General features: G+C 45.6%; 1 protein-coding gene across 1 annotated transcript in view; it reads right to left on the bottom strand.

The window, feature by feature from the left end:
• WDR38 (WD repeat domain 38) overlaps positions 1-22378 on the bottom strand; it is a 172940-nt gene that overhangs the window by 28947 nt on the left and 121615 nt on the right. Inside the window, exon 7 of the mRNA XM_077478846.1 lies at positions 5214-5363. Coding sequence (XP_077334972.1) covers positions 5214-5363 — 150 coding nt within the window. The remainder of the gene's footprint in view (positions 1-5213; positions 5364-22378) is intronic.

Below are 22378 nucleotides of genomic sequence, written 5' to 3'. Positions count from 1 at the left end.
TGATAACAATGAAAAGATGGGCCAGTGGCCCTCTTACTGACTTCTAGGAGGTGGCAGTAGGCTCCAACTGCAGTTCAGTTTGCTAAAGTGGAGAGTCGGACGAACGCTCTTGCCTCCCTATGACAACAGAGTAATGGCAGACGGGCTGGCAGTACTGTTGAACCTTTGGTGACTCCACTCCCAACCTCGGGCCCACAACTAGTTTGCTTGGCCTCCTACTCATGAATCAATGCGCTGGCAGCTGTGCATGAATGGCTACTGCTGCTACCCATAGCCTGTTGTAACCTGTAGTTCAGAAAGTCCGTTGCTCCGTTACATGTCTGCTGTCCCAGACTACAACTCCCAGGGAACCATGCACTTTCCAATAAAGTTTAATGTGGACTGGGCACCTGAAGAGACTGTGAAAGAGCAAGGACACTATGTTGTTCAGAACTCCTAAGTCAACCATGACAGTTTGTGACAATAGGAGACACATAGCACTGATCCCTGCTACATCCACCCAGAAGGGCATCTGATACGATAAACTTTTAGCTGCATTCCTTATCCTTAGAATAGATTAAGGTATCCCCGCGCTATCATCAAGGGCATAGATTATCACTAAGGATAGGTTGCAGCAGACAACCGACAGGGGTATATACCCTACCCCCCAAAAAACATTTAAAGTGAAAATCAAATAAATGGTGTTGCGCTACCTTCAGAAATTAAACTAAACTAAAGTGCCTAGTGCATAAGTGTATATTATCAATAGTGCTAAATAACAAGCTAGCAGGGATAGTGCCTCCTACTACTATATAGGTGTAACAGAGTCGCCTAAACTAGGCAATTATATAATAAATAATATATAGAGAATGGTTGAGAAAGTATAAAGTGCCTCAAACAAGTTGATTTGTGAACAATCAAGTAAGTGAATAAAGTGTCCAGTGCTTCAACATAGCAGCAAAAGCAAACAGATAATAAAGCATCTCGTGCTTTAAATATTCAAACAAATATCTCAAAAGATAGTCAAATAAAATAAAATACATGAAGCACTTCTTGTAATTCAAACGTGAAACACACAGTGCAAAATAAGCAAAAAACAGGAGAATAGAGTCTTTATGTGGGCAAAAATAAGTAAAGTGACCAGTGACTTATTCAGTGCTTCTCCAAATAAGGTGCCAAAAACCGTGTCTTTAACTCTTGTATCTCCAGTGTTCATGGCACACCAGGTGGAGTGGCCCCTTACCTTACTGCTATAAGGTAAACAGCAGAACAAACAAGTGACAAGATCCAGGGATTATATCCCTATTCCTGGCAGGTAGGTGCTGACCCCCACGGCTGGTGTTTTGTACCTCAGCAACTTCCACAAAGATCTTACTGCTCAATATTTTCCACAAGGATCTTTTCTGCTCTCTTGCTGTGTCTTGTAGTTAGCCTTGGTGTGAGAAGTTCATTCTGTTAGCCATGTGTCACACATCGATCTCCCCACTGTGCTATTGTTAATTGAGCGCAGCCATTGGCTGCAAGTGGTAATCGGATGTGAGATCGGCTTCTGCCAGACAGCTAGCTGTCTGGAGTTCTCTTTTCAACATCAAAAACAAGGAACATCAGCCAAGATCTATGAAAGCCGGTAATCCATCTTGCTTATTGAATTGACTAAACAAAATTTAAGTATTTTCATTTTTAAACCCCTTTTTGTTTTTCTGTTGTCATTATTGTCTCTTTTTAATTTGTAATACCCTTTTCCTGTAAATATTTTTGTTCGCACCATTTTACCTGCTTATCTATAAAACAATATTTTTTCTGTAAATTTATCTTTGATGCACTAACGTCAAACTTAAAGAATCCCAGCCTCTTTGAAGAGTGCTACTATATAGTAAATCTTTGGATATACCTGCCTGTGGTGACATGATACTGTATGTAAAGCCATAATTGCTATCGCTAATGTAGCACTTACCCCCGAAGGAGTGGCTGAATTTGATTTGGGCTTACCAGTTACCTCCTCCAGCTCGTACTAGTTGTCCTTGTGTGTCTAGGGGTTCCCAGGGTTGATAACCCAGTAACTGTAGAGGCCGACACTTGAATTCCTTGTTAGGATTTTTATTTTGCGTAAAACGGTTGAACAAACTCAGTCTCTAAGTTGGGAATAGAGGGTATCAGGGTAGAGTCTAGCTCAGGTGCTTGGAACTGTTGACTTCAATAAAAGTCTCTCTCTATGTACACAGTTCAGGGAAAAGACGCTTGCAACTGGACTCTTTAATTGTTGGATAAATCCTTAAGTTTTGGGTTCAGCAGCCAACAGGTAATTCTAGTTTTTCAAAGTCTCTCACGCAGACTTGGTTGGAAACTGGGAACTTAGTTACAACTGGAAGGGTAGAAGTAGGAACTTTTCTTACTGTACCAGAATCTTTCAGCCGGTCCGGTGATACCATAAGAATTGTGGCTTTAATCAATGTCCATGGCAGCTCAGCTTCCAGGCTCTTACTGAGCAGCCAGCCTTGTGCGTGGCTCTCTTACTGAAGAGTCCTCCCCTGGTTGCATGTAGAGTTGCTGGGCCTCTTCAAAACCCGAGACAGCACCGGAACACCTCAGAATCCTCCTTCCAGTTACTGCGCCTCGAACAACTACTCTGTTGGTTGGCACTTGATTGTAGTCCCAGAAACTGGAAAATCTTTGTGCAGCGTGAAGCTGAGATTGTCATTTTCGCGTATCAGTAACTGTATGGTGTGAGTTTGACCAGCCATTTGTCACCATTTGTCACAAACTGGTGATGGTGGCAGAGGTCTGATATATATATATCTGTTGAAGCCCAACACCTAGCTACACTTTTATTAGCTAGAAAATTCTCTTCTGTGCCCCCTTTTGAAGCCTATGCACCTGCCATTAAATGGTCAAGGAAAGCACCTTATTGGCCAATAAACCACTCTCACTAGTCAGGAAAATGGCATGGGAATGGAATTTAGTTCTAAAAGGCCTTAGTAATAAATTGAAAGCAATTCCAGTGAGGTGCACAGAGAAGGCTTTTACTTTAACATTTTTAAATGGCCAATTTAGTGTTTTGAACATATTAGCAGTAATATATCAGTTTTGTGTTAAGAGGAACATGACACTTAATCCAGCTGAATACATTTGTTTTAGGAAGTTATCTACTGTTTAGAGATACTCTGTAATCTTTTAAAGAGGAACTGCAATCTGCTCACATAATTTGTAATAAAACATCTTTGCCATTCTGAAGCTTCCCTCCAACCAATTTGTATATTGTTCTATATATACTGTTATTCTATACTTGCCAAATATGCTGCAGAAATCTCCCTCCACTGAGTCTGGCTGCATCAATTTTAACTCTGGGCAGCTGAAGCTGCTGCCTGTTCATTTCCTGGATTTACACAGATACACAGAGGCACACCTCCAGCTCTGCAACTATAACTCACCCCCCCCCTCCCTTCTTGGCAAATTCTCACGAGAGTGAGAGAGAGAGAGCTGTGCATGATGCCTAGCCTTTTTTACCAGACAAGAAACAGGAAGGGCTGTATAAGGGATTTACTGGCAGAAAAAAAATGTTTTACTATCCAAAGTTAAAACAACAAGGGCAGAGATTTAATAGATGGAAAGTTGGAAAAATTACCAAAGTTACACTTTAAGTCAGCACCTGCCTCAATAATCACAGGGACCTTGATTGCTCTAATTGAGCTTTTTGTCAATGATTTGCTAAGAAAAAGCTGTCATCGGGTCTTTCCACTCAATACAATAACACATGCACTTGGCTTGTATGTTTATTTCAACATTGCTCTGAAGAACAATTACCCCATTGTCACTTCATCTGGAGCTCCAAAATGGACAGAGTAAAGCGGGCGGTTATGTTCAAGGAACCACTCAAGGGCGGTAAGGGTGGTAAGGGCTTGCCTGACTTCGCCACTCTACTGAGGGTGTTCTTTGCCTGTAACTGCATCCGCAGAACTTTGGTGGACAGAACTGTAGACTCTGGTGGTAACTCCATGTCCCGTTTTTTTCCTCCTGCCTCTTTGGTGGTCCCTTGGATGGGACAAATGGGACAGCTCCATCCCCTACAACTGGGACACTCCTTGGTACTACTTGGACACTTTCAAGTTTATTAAGGAGCTGGGGCTACATGGAGTGAAAAGAAAAGAAAATGGAGTGAAGCCCGACTTGTGGAAGCCAAAAACTATCCACAAGTTGATTAGAGCATTGGACATTGTTGAGACTGTTCCAGGCCTCCCTTCAGCCACTTGCAAAGTGGTCTGGAGAAATGTTTCTTCAAAGAGACTCACCAACAGGCATAAAGATGTGGCATGGATGGCAATCCAAAGGGGGTTGCCACTTAAGACATTCATGCATGCCAGAAACCTGTGCAGATACAGACACTGCCCCTTTTGCATCATCCAGGAGGAAACTGCTCTGCATGTTTTCTGGGAGTGTCCCTTTGCACAGGGCCTGTTGAGGGCTCTGGAACCTGATCTCAAAGACTTTGTTCCACAGACTGCTATCACACACTTTGGTGTGTTGAATGGACTCTTTTATGGAACTCATTCACAGGAGGACATTGATGGTGCCTGGGGGGTGCTGTGCTGCTTTAAGGATGCTGTCTGGTGCGCCAGAGGGCGCCTCACCCACCAGAGGGAGAGGATGTCCATCGAGGACTGTCAGAGACTATCACTTGATGGACTTTAAGGAGGAAGAGGAGGTCTGAAGATATCCCCTTCCCCTCCACCCTCTCCCCCCCTGCTATGTATCCTTTGGCAGTTCAATAAAGCTTCGGGCCTATGAACTCTTTCCCCCCCCCCCACCCCACCTTCTCCACCCCCCCCCCCCCATCACACCTGTTGCTCATTGAAATGCCATTTGATTTGACAGTATGACTTGACTTTTCTGACATGTTTTTGGAAGTAATGCTTTCAGGGTAATGCAGCGTCATGCATGATGTGGTGTTTCAGGGTACCATTACTCTGCGCAACACATCAGTCATCATACCGCAGGATGAATGTAATTTATTTGTATGCTTGGAACTGTATTGTTATGTAGTGTATTTATGCGCTGCGTCGCAGTACAGAGTGGAATGTACCCTGTTTAAAGTATTTGTTTTTTGTATGTTTTCTTGCAAAATAAAGTATACATTTTCAATAAAAAAAAAAACAATTACCCCATGTCATGACTGTGGAGACCTTAGGAAGGTTGGAGAGAGCACTGATTATCTATTCAGTGACTAAAATTACTATTACCATGTTATCATGTCCTGCAGAGGCCATCAAGATACCATCCCAGGAGAAAGACAGGGTCCTCAACCAATTTGCATGTCCAGTCAGGAGAAAGATGAGGGAGCCACTGCATGGGTTCCACACACGAACAGTTTTATCCCAGGAACCCGAAGCCTACAAAAGGTAATTATACCAGTAATTAATTTTCAGTGCATTTCATTCTGCTGTGTTCTGCCATACACAGTATTTATATTGACATTTACGATATACTGTAAGTACTGAGTTTGTTGATGCTGTCTACTGGTAATTAGTAAGCATAGACAGGATTTAGCTTTGCAGGAAATGCATAAGAGACTCTAGAAAGTTGCCTAACTAGCGAGAAAAACCTTTTTCCATCTTCCACATGTCCATGTGTTCCATGTTCCTCTTCCTAACCCTAAAAAAACCCTGAGTACAGACATTACTTGTCTGTAAGTGATTTATTTGTGTATATTTAGTTAGATGTTGTAATGTTTCGTTAGTTTAGGATCTGCAATAAATGTTCTTTGCACTGCTCTCTGTATGGAGAATTTTGTTTTTAAACTCTGTTAATGTTGAATCTGGTTTGTTACAATTGAGTACATATGAGAAATCAACAATTGCATATGGGCAGAGGACGACACATGTAACACAAAACCATTCTTCCTAGGACAAAATAAAGTTGCCCCTGTAATAGCCTGTCATACTTTGAAAAACCAAAGCAACAGCCTTAAATACAATTACAGAAAGAGCTAACACAGCCAGGTAGCATAAATACTCAATTAGAATTAACAGAGTTTGTGCAACATAGGTCTTTGTCACCTCTATGCAGGGTGGCACATCTCTGCATATCCAGAGAACATTTGGCAAGGCATTCTAAAGGCTTATAAAGAACTCTACATGCCATGCTTTCTCTTTTTCTGTTCATCTCAATTTTATATGTGGCCAATAGATGGAAGGAGAGACAGATATACTCCCATCTCTGGATACCAGGTGGTGTTGGTGAGTAGACCTTTAATTTTCATATCCTCCAATACAGCCTGGAGCCTTTATATTGAACATAGGAGGAAATTATAACCCTCATATTGCCTATACGGATACAAGACAAGTGTTCACCATTTAAAATTTGTAGATGTTAATATTACCACATAGAGATAGAACGTTGATTTAATACAGTATAATATATTATATATATATATATATATATATATATATATATATATATATATATATATATATATCAATAATGGCATTGACCTCATCCTATTGGTATATTTACATACTATTTATGATTTAAAATAAAGGTTAAGTCTTAGTTAAGTGGCCTTTTGGTGCATAGGAAAATGCTACCTTGTCTAGTTCTAGTCTAATTTTACCACAGTTACCGTAAGTGATATCAATATCACAGGCTTTTATATATATGCTATAGAAAAGAACACAGGCAATACGAAAAGGGGGAGGATGGGGACAAAAAAAGAAAGAAATAAAGGAAAAAAAAGGGGGGGGGGGGTGGTATTGGAAGGGTAAATGAAAACCAGGTGAGAGGTCCTGGAAGTATCTGCATGGTCGAACGGTTCAGAAATAAAGTGCCCAAAGCCAGAGGAGTATCGGATATACAGCAAGCCATTCCATGGGATGGAGTGGGATTCAGATTTGTTTTCACCCCTGGCTATCATACAATCCAGATGTTCAATTCTGTTCATTTTACAAGCCAATTTGCTAAGGACAGTAACCGAGCAGGCCGCCATGAGGAAATGTCTGGAGACTCTTCTTAACATGTCTGTCAGAGCCTGTATCTGAAATGGTGGGGTCAATTTTATGTAAGATAGAAGGACATTTATAATATCTAGCCATGATCTGATTGTGTTCTTGAGCAAGGGATGATCCAAACTTTCTAAACAAAGGGCCAGTTTATTGTCCTTTAGACTCTAGGGGGACTGGACTTTCACCAGTGGGATTGGAAATTTCTCTTATATTCACCGACCGACACAGCTTCTCTCTGGAACTAAATGGGTTTGTTAGCCTGCCACTAGGAGAACTAGGCTAAATTGTAACACAATACACAGAACTGTCAGTATTATCCAGGGGGCGGACCCTGTGCTAACAACCCTCCCTGCTGCCCCAGCAAACTCAGTTTTATTTTGCCTAGTGAAGGAGAATAACCTAGGAACCCTGCGGACCCTTTGGTCCATTTTTTTGATGCAGGATTTATACTTTTGCGTAAGATAGAAGATCCCAGGATCCTTCATCAACTGCCGGCTGGGTGACAGGCTGGTTGAGTTATCCTTGTAGTCCCCCCAATCCGGCCATCGAGCGTGTGCAGGTCGCAGCTAAGGCTCGGCAGGCCACGACATACCTCAGCTCCAGAGGTGGTCGGTGAGCTTCAATGCTCCAGGGTATACATATGACTGGGCTACTGATGTCTGGATCACAGTATACCGGGCCAGCAGCCACCCTGTAACTGGAATGTCTCCCAGCTCTTCAGGACAGGTAAGTACGGCTCTCCCTCCCTCGGGGGGTTGAGCAGCTTGGCATTCCCTGGGAGGTCGAGGCCACCTCACCTCCTTCTCTTCTCTCCCACGTCCCTATCTTCCCTCCTTCCCCCCGGGGCGGCTGCATGTGCTGCGGGCGGTGTGTGTATGGGGATCGCTGGGTCTCTCACCTGTAGGAGGTCTGTGCGGCTAGCGATGGTCCTGATCCTGGTGTGGGGGGTCCCAAATGGTGTCTGGGGAGGTATTTTTGCTGGTTGAAGGCAGCGCTATTTTGGGATTTTTCTTGTCACTGCATGGCGCTGTCCGACTGCCATTTTGACTGAGGGCAGAGCAGGTTCCCCTTGTGAGCCTCAGCGGCCATTTTCTATGGGATTTTCCTATTAGTTGCATTAGCGGCCATTTTTTTTGAAGCCCGAGCGCTCTTTTCACTGCAGTTCTCTTGTGACAGCATGCCATGTGCTATCACATGCTGTTTCCTGTGTCCACTGTGTATACAGGACGCTGGATGGCCATTCCCTGAATGCTGGTGCAAGCTCTGCAGATCGTTTCACCGCTCTTTTCTACAGCTGCTGCTGACACAGTTTCTTCACTCTGCAACTGGGTAACCTCCTGGGGACTACAGGCACGGCTAGTAACCATCACAGAACGCCCCAGGGTGGTGAGTCTGGCGCTAGGAACTCCCCCACCCCCCCAGGGGGCAGCAGCAGGAGGGTGGGACCTTCACTGTCCTAAGCCCCCTTTCAGGTGGCAGGAAGGGTAGGGTCAGCATGGCTTCAGAAACTGGTGTTTTTTCCCCCGAAATCCAGGCTATTGCAACAGGGTCACCTGAGGATAGCACTGTTCCCATGGACACCCTGACGGCGGTCCTTAACTCTTTTGTTGCAAAAATAGAGGCGGTGCATGGAAGGAAAGGTGCGTGTAAAAGGCCCCTGCCCCCCGTCCTCTGGGGAGACCTCTGATGCAGACTCAGGCCCTGCTGCGGCTGGTGACCCCTGCTCTGACCTATCAGATGAGGCTGACCAGGACCATTCAGACATCGAGGATGATTCCCCGTCCGGGTTCGGGTGCGACAAAGCGCTTGTTGGAGCACTTATCACAGCTATACGCGATACCCTGAAGATCCAGGAGCCAGCGGATACCTCTGCTGATGTATCGGTCCCTTTTGGGTCCCACAAGCCAGCACATTCACCTAAGGTGTTCCCGTATTTGACTTATTTTGACAAGTTCATCTACAGGAAATGGGGTCGGCCGCAAAGGATCTTTTCGGTCCCCAAAAACATGGCGGTGCGTTACCCCTTTGAGGAAAGCCTTCTCAAGAAGTGGTCGGCTCCTCCGGTCGTGGACCCCCCAGTATCTAGGTTAAATAAAGTAACCACGATCTTGGTTGAGGGGACTCCTGCACTCAAAGATCCCATGGATAGGAAGGCAGAGGTGGTGGCTTGTTCCTGGTTTACGGTTGTGGGGTCAGCCGTGCGACCTTTACTGGCATCCACACTGGTGTTGCAGACACTGACTGAGTGGGCAAAACTTTTGCACCGCAATTTGGGAGAGCAACAGGCCTCCCCTGTCTGCTTGGAACTAGCAGACCAACTCAGGCAAGGCCTTAAGTACGTCTGTGACGTGGCCCTGGATACTCTTCCTCTGTTATCCAGGGCTTCAGTGTCAGCTGTGGTGCTGAGGCGCCTGATTTGGTTAAAATGTTGGTCTGCTGACCAGGCATCCAAGAAAGCCCTGACGGATCTTCTTTTCCTTGGCGAACGGCTCTTTGGAGCTTCGTTGGATGACTTTATTAAAAATGCCACGGGTGGTAAGAGTACACTACTCCCACAGGCCAGGAAGGCTAAGGAGCCACGCCGCAGGCAAGGGCCCTCTTTTTCCACTCACAAGCGGCTTTTTTGTCCACCCGGTGCTTCGACAAAACGTTCCCAGCCTGACAGGATGTCCACGGACGGTCAGAAGCGTCCCTGGAACTGCAAGCCTAACAAGCCAGAAAACAAAAGTGCTACCGCATGAAGGTTTGCCCCACCCACATCTCGGGTGGGGGGTTGCCTTCTGGAGTTTGCAGCCCGGTGGACCTCCCGGTTATCCGACAAATGGGTCTGTGACCTGATTTCCACTGGCTACAAGATAGAGTTTCTCTCCTGGCCGCCAAACAGATTCTTCCCCTCCAGCATACCCGCATCCCTGGTTCGCCAGGAGGCCCTGTTAGGGGCGGGGAGGGACTTTCTGAATCAGGGGGTGATTGTTCCAGTTCCGGAATCGGAACGCTTCCAGGGGTTCTACTCAAATCTGTTTGTGGTTCCCAAGAAGGAAGGGGTACGTCCGATCTTGGACTTAAAAGCTCTCAATCACTTTGTAAAAGTGCAGAGGTTTCGAATGGAATCAGTTCGCTCGGTAGTCGCTGCACTCCATTAAGGGGACTCCTTGGCGTCCTTGGATATCCAGGATGTGTACCTGCACATACCCATATGCCTTCGGCATCAAAGATTTCTGCGCTTGGCAGTCGGGGACGCCCACTACCAATTTGTGGCTCTCCCTTTTGGCCTGACATCAGCCCCCCGAGTCTTTACCAAAGTACTGGCTCCAGTGTTGGCGTTGTTACGACAACGCGGGATCATGATCGTGGGTTACCTAGACGATCTCCTCCTGAGAGCATCTTCCACCTCAGAATTAGAGAAGGATGTGGTGATCACCATGCAGACTCTGCGAGAATTTGGGTGGCTGTTGAACCTAAAGAAGTCGGTGATTGTACCGACCCAGCTTCTGGGAGTACCTAGGTTTACTATTGGACTCCAGGGAAGCGAGGGTTTTTCTTTTTTCTTTTTTCACAGTCAAAAAAAGGTTTTTTTTTCTCCCTTCAGACAAATTGCAGACTCTTAGATCTGCGGTCAAACTACTGATGAACCGCAAGTGGTCGTCGCTCCGCTTTTGCATGCAAGTACTGGGGCTCATGGTAGCCTCCTTCAAGGCAGTACCTTATGCCCAGTTCCACACCAGAGTCCTGCAGAAGGAGATCTTGACAAAATGGGACAAATCTCTGTTGTCCCTGGATCGGCAGATCCAGGTGAGCCAACCAGTCAGGGACTCCCTGATCTGGTGGTTGAGGTCCCCGTTGATTCAGTCTGGAAAATCGTTCCTTCTTCTGAAATGGACGGTGATCACTACGGACGCCAGTCTATCCGGCTGGGGTGGAGTAATGGGGATTCAGTCGGCTCAGGGTCTCTGGTCGACGGAAGAATCCAAGTTGTCGATCAATCTGCTCGAATTGAGATCGATCGGGCTGTGTCTCCACACATGGTCGATGTGTCTTCAGGGGCATCCGACCAGGATACAGTTAGACAATGCCACAGCTGTGGCATACATAGATCACCAAGGGGGAACAAGAAGCTCAGCCACTGCTCGGGAGGTCGCTCACATACTTCGGTGGGCAGAGCGAAACGTTCCAGCCCTGTCGGCCATTTACATCCAGGGGGTGGAACATTTTTTAGTTAATTTACTCATAAAAGTTATTCATTTTAAATCTGAGGTATATTTACATTTTATATTTATGTATTTAATCAATTAATTATTTGATCGATTTCTGAAAACGTCATAAAATGTATCATCTTCCACTATTAATCAGCAAGCTTCTTACTCATATTTACATTCACTTCGGTCTCCAACCATCTACCTCTTGAAATTAGTTTTTTTGATTGACGGGCTGGCCAGCCCATCAGATCTCTCTGTTTCCTATTTCCTCTGTATTTAAGACTGCCAGATTTGCCAGCCAATCATGGTCTGATGAAGAAGCTGTAGCTTTGAAATGCATTACCATTCCTTGCCACTGTGAATAATCCCATTTCCTGTTCCTGTGAAGTCACAAGCAGCTGCTTCTTGTTTCCTGCCTCCTGGTTCCCACCATTCTCTGGATCCCTGTAAGATCATACCAGTGCCCCAGGCTGCAAAGGGAAGACATTTATGAGACTCCAGGACTAGCGATTTTCACCACATACTGAACTCATCTAATTTAACCTGTGAGTTACTACTTGTTTTTCTTAAATATATGATTTATACTACACTCAGTCTGGCGTCACTCTGTTCCCATTTCTCATTCATTAGTGAGTACCTTTGTTCAGGGGGTACGACATGTAGTCCCTCCGGTGCGTCCACCGTTACCTCCGTGGGATTTGAACCTGGTGTTGTCGGCGCTTCAAAAGCCGCCGTTTGAGAATATCAGGGAGATTCCCTTCTTGACCCTTTCGCAGAAGGTGGTTTTCCTAGTGGCCATAACATCGGCCAGGAGGGTTTCGGAATTGGCGGCCTTGTCCTGCAAGTCGCCTTATCTGGTCATCCACATGCATAAGGTGGTGTTGCATCCGCAACTGCCCTTTCTACCTAAGGTGATCTCGGCCTTTCATATCAATGAGGACATTGTATTGCCATCGTTGTGTCCTAAGCCGAAGCACCCCAAGGAGGTGACCCTTCACGGTCTCGACGTGGTTAGGGCTCTAAAAGTGTATTTGTCTGCCACAGCTCCCTTTCAGAAATCAGACTCGCTGTTTGTTTCGGTGGCTGGTCCCAAGAAGGGTCTCGTCTGCCATCATTTCTAGGTGGATCAAACAGATTGTAGTACAAGCCTACGCCTTGAAGGGGCAGGTGCCCCTCTTTCTGGTCACAGCCCACTCTACAAGGGCAATCGGAACGTCTTGGGCCTTCCAAGCGTCGGTAGCTCAGGTGTGTAAGGCGGCGACCTGGTCGTCTGTCCATGCGTTTACCAAGTTTTACAAGGTAGACGTTAGTGCATCGGCTGATGCCTGTTTTGGCCGCAAAGTTTTTCAGGCGGCCGTGTAGTTGCAATTGAGATTTTTTCCTGGTTTTTCGATAAAAACGCAGTACTGTTTGTTAATGCACTATTGCATTACTTCCCACAAAAAGGTTGCGGTGTTGGGGATCTCTCCTGTTGAGAATAACCGGTGTTTTTCCATACACTGCTGGGGGTTTTTTTTGTGGGATTAGTTTCACTAGTTCCCACTTGCCATGGTGGATGAATTTTTCATGCTGTTTTATCTCACGCCTCGTTTGGCACTGCTTGGGGATGTCCCATTTAGTTACAGAGAGGAGCTGTGTCGGTCGGTGAATATAAGAGAAAATAGGATTTTTGTACTCACCGTAAAAACCTTTTCTCTGTAATTCACCGACCAACACAGCACCCACCCCCTCCTTTCTCTACGTTATACTGCTTATTGACGTACTGAGTCTTCTGCGGCAGCAGGGAGGGTTGTAAGCACAGGGTCCGCCCCCTGGGCGGTACTGACAGCTCTGTGTATTGTGTTACAATTTTGCCTAGTTCTCCTAGTGGCAGGTTAGCAAACCCATTTAGTTACAGAGAGGAGCTGTGTCGGTTGGTGAATTACAGAGAAAAGGATTTTACGGTGAGTACAAAAATCCTGTCTTTACTGGCATCAGTGGGAGTAAATATCGCCACATTTGGTATTAGGAGGAGGAATAGGGATACGTTTCCCACCAGATTAAAAGTATTACATAGAAAGGGAGCATTTCCCTCTCACCAAGATAGGAATTTTGGACAGTGTTGGAGAAAGGTTGGAGAAAAGGAGGCGTTCCCAAACAGTGGAGTCAAAAGGCTAGGTCTTGGAGAGAGTAGGCCTCTGCTTAAGTAATCTTCTTATATCCATAAAGTAGCAGTGATCACTAGTTGCAAAAGCTCTCTCGAAGGTCTGTGTGTAGGATCTGTCCATGGCGGGGGGGAAAGGCCCCGAGAGTTTAGGTCCTTTTCTAGGATGCTCCATAACTTAGTAGATTTACCATGGTATCATTCTAATACTTGTAACAATGACACTGCTTGAAAATACAAGGAAAGGTCAGGGAAGGCCTCCCCTCATTTTCTCTTTGGCAGTGGGAGGACAGATAGCCTAATCTCAGATTTCTTATGTCCCCAACAATATAGATGAAGAGCCCTAATGATAAAAATAAATAATCCAGGGGGAGGAGAGACAGGGACTGTTTGGAAGGTATATAGGAGTTTTGCTAATACAGTTGGCAGGGACAAGGAAATATTAAGAGTTTTCCTCTCATCATAGTTATCTTTGAAATTAATCACCAACTGAACTCCTCAGATTGTATGATAAGAGAGGGAAGGGACACATGAGGGTCCATGATATATAGTAGCTCATCTGCGTATAAAGCTTATACTGGCACTGAAAAAATAAAAGTGCAGCGCTTAACCTCTGAATATAAATGTGACTTAATGAGAAAAATTATAAATTTTAGTAAAAAACCTAAATAATGGGAAAATATTGTGAATCTAAATAATGTGAAAATCATTAGTGAAAAATACTTTCAGATAAAAAACATTTGTCTGTAACTCAGATGTCCAATAAATTTGAAAAACAAAAAACAAAAATGAAAAAGTCAAAAGATGTATAATGGTGCAACAAAGTGTAGATGATGTCCCATGTGAATGTACAACAAAAGTGTAGTTGATCTTGTTTGTTCAAACAAAAATAGTGCTTGACCACGTGGACCCTTCACCGCTGTAAATCAATAGTGAATGGAGGCTTACCAGATCACCGATCGGTATGCGCAGATACGTACACATAGACGTTTCGATGCGGAAAGCCGGAAAATGACCCACTCCTTCGGATATCACCGAATCAGCTCGGATCCTCTCGTGAGCCGGTCTGGGCGGATGCAAACATGTAGGAGTTTCGATACAAGAAGCCGGAAGACAACGCACTCCTTTTTGGTGACTAAGAGACATTCGAAGGAGTGCGTTGTCTTCCGGTTATAGTGTTCAGCTGCTGATTTTTAATTTAATTTTTTTACTAAGCGCAGATTTTCTACTTCTTTCTTATACTGGCACTGCCTGACCAAGATACCCTGGATGCCATAATTCTGTTGTATGGCTATCGCAAGGTACTCCATATTTACTATATATAGTAGAGGAGAAAGAGGGCATCCCTGCCACGTTCCGTTGTGAATCCAAATCAGGTAAGAAAGAAGGCAGTTGCACTGAATTCTTGCTGTAGGGCAGTGTTTCTCAAATAGTGGGGTGCGCCCCCCAGGGGGGGCGCGAGGCTCCGTAAAGGGGGGCCCGTCTGACACTGGAGATTGACATCATGTAAGCAGGAGCAGGAGAGTCGTCATGGCAACCCTTCCTATCTCGGAGCCCTCCACGTGACAAACAGCCGCTCGGACAAGCGGCATTACACGCAGTGCGGTGCGTTCCAAGCAGGGCTCGAGTAGCCCGCCTCCTCTGCCTCCCGAGTGACTGGTTGCTAGGCTAGGGCCGCTCCGCGTCTAGCAACCGGTCACATGACATCGGCCATACACGTGGACAAGTGCGCATACGGCCTCCAGCGCAGCCAGCGGCAGACACACGCCGCTGGGATCCGGACTGTCTCCTCCCTCCCCTCTACCCGAGAAGTAAACCAGGTTAGTCACTAGCACTCTGCATTACTCCACCAATACTCTGCAATACCCCACCAATACTCTGCATTACTCAATACTCCGCAATACCCCGCCAATACTCTGCATTACCCCGCCAATACTCTGCATTACCCCGCAAATACTCTGAATTACCCAGCTAATACTCTGAATTACCCCGCCAATACTCTGCATTACTCCGCCAATACTCTGCATTACTCCACCAATACTCTGCATTACTCCACCAATACTCTGCATTACTCCACCAATACTCTGAATTACCCCGCCAATACTCTGAATTACCCCGCCAATACTCTGAATTACCCCGCCAATACTCTGCATTACTCCACCAATACTCTGCATTACTCCACCAATACTCTGCATTACTCCACCAATACTCTGCATTACTCCACCAATAATCTGCATTACTCCACCAATACTCTGCATTACTCCGCCAATACTCTGCATTACTCCGCCAATACTCTGCATTACTCCACCAATACTCCGCCAATACTCTGCATTACTCCGCCAATACTCCGCCAATACTCCACCAATACGCCGCCAATACTCTGCATTACTCCACCAATACTCCGCATTACTCCACCAATACTCCGCCAATACTCTGCATTACCCAATACTCTGCAATACCCTCCCCCCCCCGCTCCGTTAAATCCTGTGCTAAATTGATCCACATTTCTTTCTTTTTTTTATTTCCATATACGTTAATAAGGATACAGTGTTATGTAGAGGTGTACTTAACAATTTTATAGACAAATGATACTATTTACAGTCGCGCGGGGGGGCGCGAAATATTTTCCTCTTCCTAGGGGGGGCATGACAGAAAATAATTGAGAAACACTGCTGTAGGGTATTGTACAAAGCCATCATTTTGCTCATCATAGTAGGCCCAAGGCCTTTTCGCCATCTACCGAGATTAAGCATGTGGTCCTTCCAGCACTGGCCACATGATGTCGCTGCCACCATCGGGTCTTCGTTTGGCAATTTACACCACTTCCACATTGGGGTCACTTACACCTTGTGTCCACTCTGGCCATTGGTGGATTTGGGGGAGCTGATTCGCTGCCCGTTGTGTGTGAGACTCCCCGGTGCGATCCGCTAGTCGGTCGTGTCCGGGGTCCCTCCAACCCTCACTTCACATGTGTTGGGTGATTCCCTTCCTGTTTGCATCTCAGTATGGGGCACATACGTTCAGGATGTTCACTCACCGGTGACGTTACGGGACGCCACCCCACTTCATCTGGGAGCATCCAGCCACGCACATTGCATAGCGCGGCCAGCGTGTTATCTGGTCCCAGCTGAATATGATTGCTGATCAATGATTGTAGTCAGTTGTAACTACCTGTCCCCATTTATTTTGTCTGTTTGGTGTGCTTGGCCATTCGATCATGCCATGCCGCTGCAGAGACATCTATTCTATATCATACCTCCAGGTACACCACTATTGAACATGTTTTTTACTTTTTTTTTTTTTTGGCCAGGTCGGTCCCAAAATTGGACATTGACTGGCCTATACATCGAGCACTTTTTTGTGCTAAACATTGCACTTATACTACTTCAGTGTCACTTTGTGTTTGTATCCACAGATACAGTATACACCAATACTATTGCATGTTACATACTTACATGCTGCTGCAAGTGGTATTTACCTTTACACCATCATCTCTAGGTATGATATTTATGCCTGCATTACTTTGTATTATTATTCCGGATAGGTTGAGCCTAAGATGGGACACAGACTGTTCTGGGCTACGATTGTACTTTTTATGTTACATTTCGTACTCATTACATTTTGGTATTATTTTATGCTTATACCCACAGATTCACATCAAGTGCAATTGTGGGCTATAACCTTGTACAGGCCAGTCAGCCAGTGCTGATCCACTTCTCATCACTGATTGGGTGCTCTTGCAGAGACTCCACCACTCCCCCACTTTCACCACTGTGCAATTTGGAGTGGCTACACACCCTCTCTATTCCATCTTTGAATGTAATTCTAACAGGCAAATAACCTCTTATAATAATCCACTTTTGAACTAATATCTTAATCATTTACATTATAGAAAGACCATTCGTCTGCTATAAGTGACATTAAGCCTCTGAAGAAGGACATTTCTGTCCGAATCATGTCAGGCATAATTTCCTGCACTGATTTGTGCTAGCCCAGAATGCTTGTATAGGGCAGCTAAGTTTCATGTCCACTATGTTTTTAATGTCTTTTGAATAATCTTTTGCTACTTGTATGCCATTTGCATTAACTACTATATTGTGAATAAATATCTACATTTTTACTACACATTTGGTCCATCATTTAAAATGCTGAGGGGTTACACCGTGCCTTATGCACCAGGTTCTTTTTCTGTTTACACAGTGGATTGGACCGACCAAATGATTATGCATGGATTGCCAGTCCCTATCACATTAATGCGCCTTCTGTGATGTCACTGCTGTGCCGGAGATGAAGGGAAAAGGTGTCCTGAAGTCAGTTTTGTAAGCGTCCACTGTTCTGTTGCCGTGACTAAGCGGAGTGGGATGTTTACATGCCGAGGCTACAATGCTTTGTTTTGCGATTGCAGCTAAGTTGACCCGACATGCAGCGACTACACATACAAGTCAATGGGGAAGTGCTACAAATGTTTGATAGTTGGCAAAATGGGGTTAAAACAGAAGGAGGCATCATATTGTTTCCTCACCGCCTGTCAGTAGCCCCTGGGGTGCTTCCTCACCAGAAGCAGATCAGGCTTCAGAGGCAAGGGAGGTTTAGATGCATGTCTAAATCTACCCTTATGCATCATACTACAATATTTACAAAAAAGTCTTGACTGTGGTAAGACAGATGCAAGCTGGCCTAACACCTTTGCACATACCCTACTATTATGAACACCATCGTAATTAACCAAACAACGCCCTTTTGGAGTAAACTTGCCGTACCGGCCACTTTATGAACAATAAACCATAAACATATTATTTACAAACAATAAATTTTCAGATCAATCGTAACCATGTTGTAGATCTTTAAAGGCACTGAAAAGACCCCAAAGTTATATTGTATCAGTGCGACACACCAGGTCCCCAGTTGCAGCACGCTGACTCTGGGACAATACCAACTCTTCAACTTCCAGTGCTGATACCCATATCCAAATGCCCAGTTAAACCTTGGTTAACTGGCATCTTCCTAAGGATCCCATACCAAGATGGTTCCCCACTATGCCATACTGGTCTTAATTTTAGAAGGCCTCCAAAGACTTCAACCGCCATAATCTAACAACAATAAATGGCAAACATTCCAAATATAATACAGACAACAGGGTGGGAGGGTGGGAGCTGTTTCTTTGTCCAGTGACCTCCTACTGACCACTGGACACTGGCCCCTCCCCAACTATGCTGCATACTATTCTGGCTACCCCATCTATGCTGACCAACGCAAAAACACCCAGTTAACCCTTAATTGGCAAGCTGGCCCTACTTCCCTGTCATGCCACCCCTTCACCTTTTCCTGCGTCTTTTGTTACATGCTTCTCATGACTATGGTAAGACAGATGCAAGCTGGCCTAACACCTTTGCAAATACCCTACTATTATGTTTACCATCTTGAATAACCAAACGATGTCCTTTTGGAGTAAACTTGGCCCCACCGGCCATTTTATTAACAATAAACCATAAACATATTATTTACAAACAATACTTTTTCAGCTCAATTGTAACCACGTTTTAGATCTTGGAAGGCACTGAAAAGACCCCAAATTTATATCGTATCAGCGTGACACACCAGGTCCCCAGTCACAGCATGCCGACTCTTCAACTTCCAGCGCTGATACCCGTATCCAAATGCCCAATTAAACCTTAGTTAACTGGCATCTTCCCACAGATTCCATACCAAGATTGTTCCCCACTATGCCATACTGGTCTTAATTTTAGAAGGCCTCCAAAGATCTCAACCTCCACAGTCCGCAGGTGTGAAAACTTACACCTGTGGATGCCCCAAAAAATGCAAGGCTCTTTGGATACTGTCCTGAAAATCCAAGCACCAAAAATCAATACCCACTGTATTAAGGTGTAAGCTGTCCTCTCTTAAGTACTGACTGGTCTCAACCTCCAACTCCTGGTGCCTAACCACAAATCCACTGTTGCAAGCAGTTAACCTGGCCACCTCCTTATTAACTTTTATTCAGGCTTTGTTAACCTTGTCCAACAACCTAGCACAACGCCAAGCAGCACGGCCTAACATGTCTGACCACACAATGAGGGTATGGGGAAAATCTGTGCAAATGCGAAGAGACATCAAATTTTATGTCCCTAATCAAATTCCGCATAGAGCTACAGTGCCTTGCGAAAGTATTCGGCCCCCTTGAACTTTTCAACCTTTTGCCACATTTCAGGCTTCAAACATAAAGATATACAATTTTTATTTTTTGTGAAGAATCACCAACAAGTGGGACACAATTGTGAAGTGGAACGAAATCTATTGGATTTTTGAAACTTTTTTAACTAATAAAAAAATGAAAAGTGGGGCGTGCAAAATTATTCGGCCCCCTTGCGTTAGTACTTTGTAGAGCCACCTTTTGCTGCGATTACAGCTGCAAGTCGCTTGGGGTATGTCTCTATCAGTTTTGCACATCGAGAGACTGAAATTCTTGCCCATTCTTCCTTGCAAAACAGCTCGAGCTCAGTGAGGTTGGATGGAGAGCGTTTGTGAACAGCAGTTTTCAGCTCTTTCCACAGATTCTCGATTGGATTCAGGTCTGGACTTTGACTTGGCCATTCTAACACCTGGATACGTTTATTTGTGAACCATTCCTTTGTAGATTTTGCTGTATGTTTGGGATCATTGTCTTGTTGGAAGATAAATCTCCATCCCAGTTTCAGGTCTTTTGCAGACTCCAACAGGTTTTCATCCAGAATGGTCCTGTATTTGGCTGCATCCATCTTCCCCTCAATTTTAACCATCTTCCCTGTCCCTGCTGAAGAAAAGCAGGCCCAAACCATGATGCTGCCACCACCATGTTTGACAGTGGGGATGGTGTGTTGAGGGTGATGAGCTGTGTTGCTTTTACGCCAAACATATCGTTTTGCATTGTGGGCAAAAAGTTTGATTTTGGTTTCATCTGACCAGAACACCTTCTTCCACATGTTTGGTGTGTCTCCCAGGTGGCTTGTGGCAAACTTTAGACGAGACTTTTTATGGATATCTTTGAGAAATGGCTTTTTTCTTGCCACTCTTCCATAAAGGCCAGATTTGTGCAGTGTACGACTGATTGTTTTCCTATGGACAGACTCTCCCACCTCAGCTGTAGTTATCTGCAGTTCATCCAGAGTGATCATGGGCCTCTTGGCTGCATCTCTGATCAGTCTTCTCCTTGTCTGAGCTGAAAGTTTAGAGGGATGGCCAGGTCTTGGTAGATTTGCAGTGGTCTGATACTCCCATTTCAAAATGATCGCTTGCACAGTGCTCCTTGGAATGTTTAAAGCTTGGGAAATCTTTTTGTATCCAAATCCAGCTTTAACCAGTTGCCGACCGCCGCACGCCGATGTACGTCGGTACAATGGCACGGGCAGGCATAAGGGCTTACATGTACGTCCCTTGCCTCCCGCGGGTCGGGGGCCCGATCGGGCCCCCGCCCGGTGCCTGCGGCGGTCGGTATTCGTTCGGGAGCGATCCCGGACGAGGGGACGGCCATTCATTCATGGCCACCCCCTCGCGATCGCTCCCGACGAATGAAAATGCTCGGTGACATCACTTCCTCTCCTGTAATGTAAACACAGGAGAGGAAATGATGTAATCTCTCCTCGTGTCGGTCTTTTTCGTTCCGGCACGGAGGAGAGAGGATCGGTAAGTTGCACCCAACACTACACTTACAGTAGAACACGCCAGGCACACTTTTCACCCCCCTGATCACCCCCAATCACCCCCCAATCACCCCTGCCCCCCCAGTCACAGTGACACCAAGTGCATTTTTTTTTTTTTTCTTTTTTTTTTTTTTGCATTGGTGTCATTTGTGACTGTAATAACTGTTAGGGCAATTAGGGCTAGCCCCCTTTAGCTCTAGGGTGCCCCCCTAACCCCCCCCAATAAAGGTTTAACCCCGTGATCACCCCCCGTCACCAGTGTCACTAATAAGCGATTTTTTTCTGATCGCTGTATTAGTGTCACAGGTGACCCTAGATAGGCAGGTAAGTATTTGGGTTCGCCGCAGCTTTTTATAGCGTCAGGGACCCCCATATACTACCGCATAGCCCCCTGATTGCCCCCCAGTTAACCCTTTCACCAGTGATCACCATATAACTGTTACAGGTGACGCTGGTTGGTTAGTTATTTTTTTTTTGTTTCAGGGCACCCGCCATTTATTACCTAATAAAGGTTTAACCCCCTGATCACCCGGCGGGTGATATAAGTTTTTTAGGGTCAGATAAGGCCTGCGTCGCCCCAGCGTCAGGTTAGTGCCAGTACCGCTAACACCCACGCGCAAAGCATACACCTCCCTTAGTAATATAGTATCTGATCAGATATATATTATCGTTGCCAGCATTTTAGGTTTCCCAAAACGCATTGTTAGCGGGATCAGCCCAGATACCCGCTAGCACCTGCGTTTAGCCCCTACGCCAAGCCCAGCCCAGCCCACCCAAGTGCAGTATCGATCGATCACTGTCACTTACAAAACACAACACACATAACTGCAGCGTTCGCAGAGTCAGGCTTGATCCCTGCGATCGCTAACAGTTTTTTTTGTAGCGTTTTGAAACAGTCGCTGACAGGCTAGGTGCTTTTTTACCTGTGAGTCTCACTAGTGTACCCCTAAATTTAGAGCCCAAAATGGCAAAGCGAAGGTACACTAGTGATGAGGCCTACACGTTTCTGAGCATGACAGATAGTGAAGAGGACGTCACTCATCTGTCAGATTCAGGCTCAGAATACGATCCTGTAGAGGACAGCGGCTCCATGACAGATAGCTCTGACGACGGAGATGAGGCCGCTGCTAAGAACAGGTGTGCCCAATCCCGTATGTATTCTGTTGTTGAGGTGCAGGAACCGCAGGTCACTCGTATGGAGCAGAGACGTACTAGAGCCGCTCATCCTTCTGGTGAACTGGCAAGCACCAGCGGCCTAGTACACCCTGGACCTACATCCAGCACTGCAGTAACACGTGGTGACGTGGCGAGTCCCATAAGTGCAGTTCAAGCTGGCGAGGTGGCAAGCACAAGTAGTGTCCCGCTGCCACCAAGAAAACAAAGACAGGCCCG

The sequence above is a fragment of the Lithobates pipiens genome, unplaced genomic scaffold (assembly GCF_037356315.1).
Source record: "Lithobates pipiens isolate NorthernLeopardFrog02 unplaced genomic scaffold, aLitPip1_a1.2 Scaffold_1, whole genome shotgun sequence".
Lineage (NCBI taxonomy): Eukaryota > Metazoa > Chordata > Amphibia > Anura > Ranidae > Lithobates > Lithobates pipiens.
The sequence above is the reverse complement of the archived record's forward strand: the minus strand, read 5'-3'. Positions and strand labels throughout refer to the sequence as shown.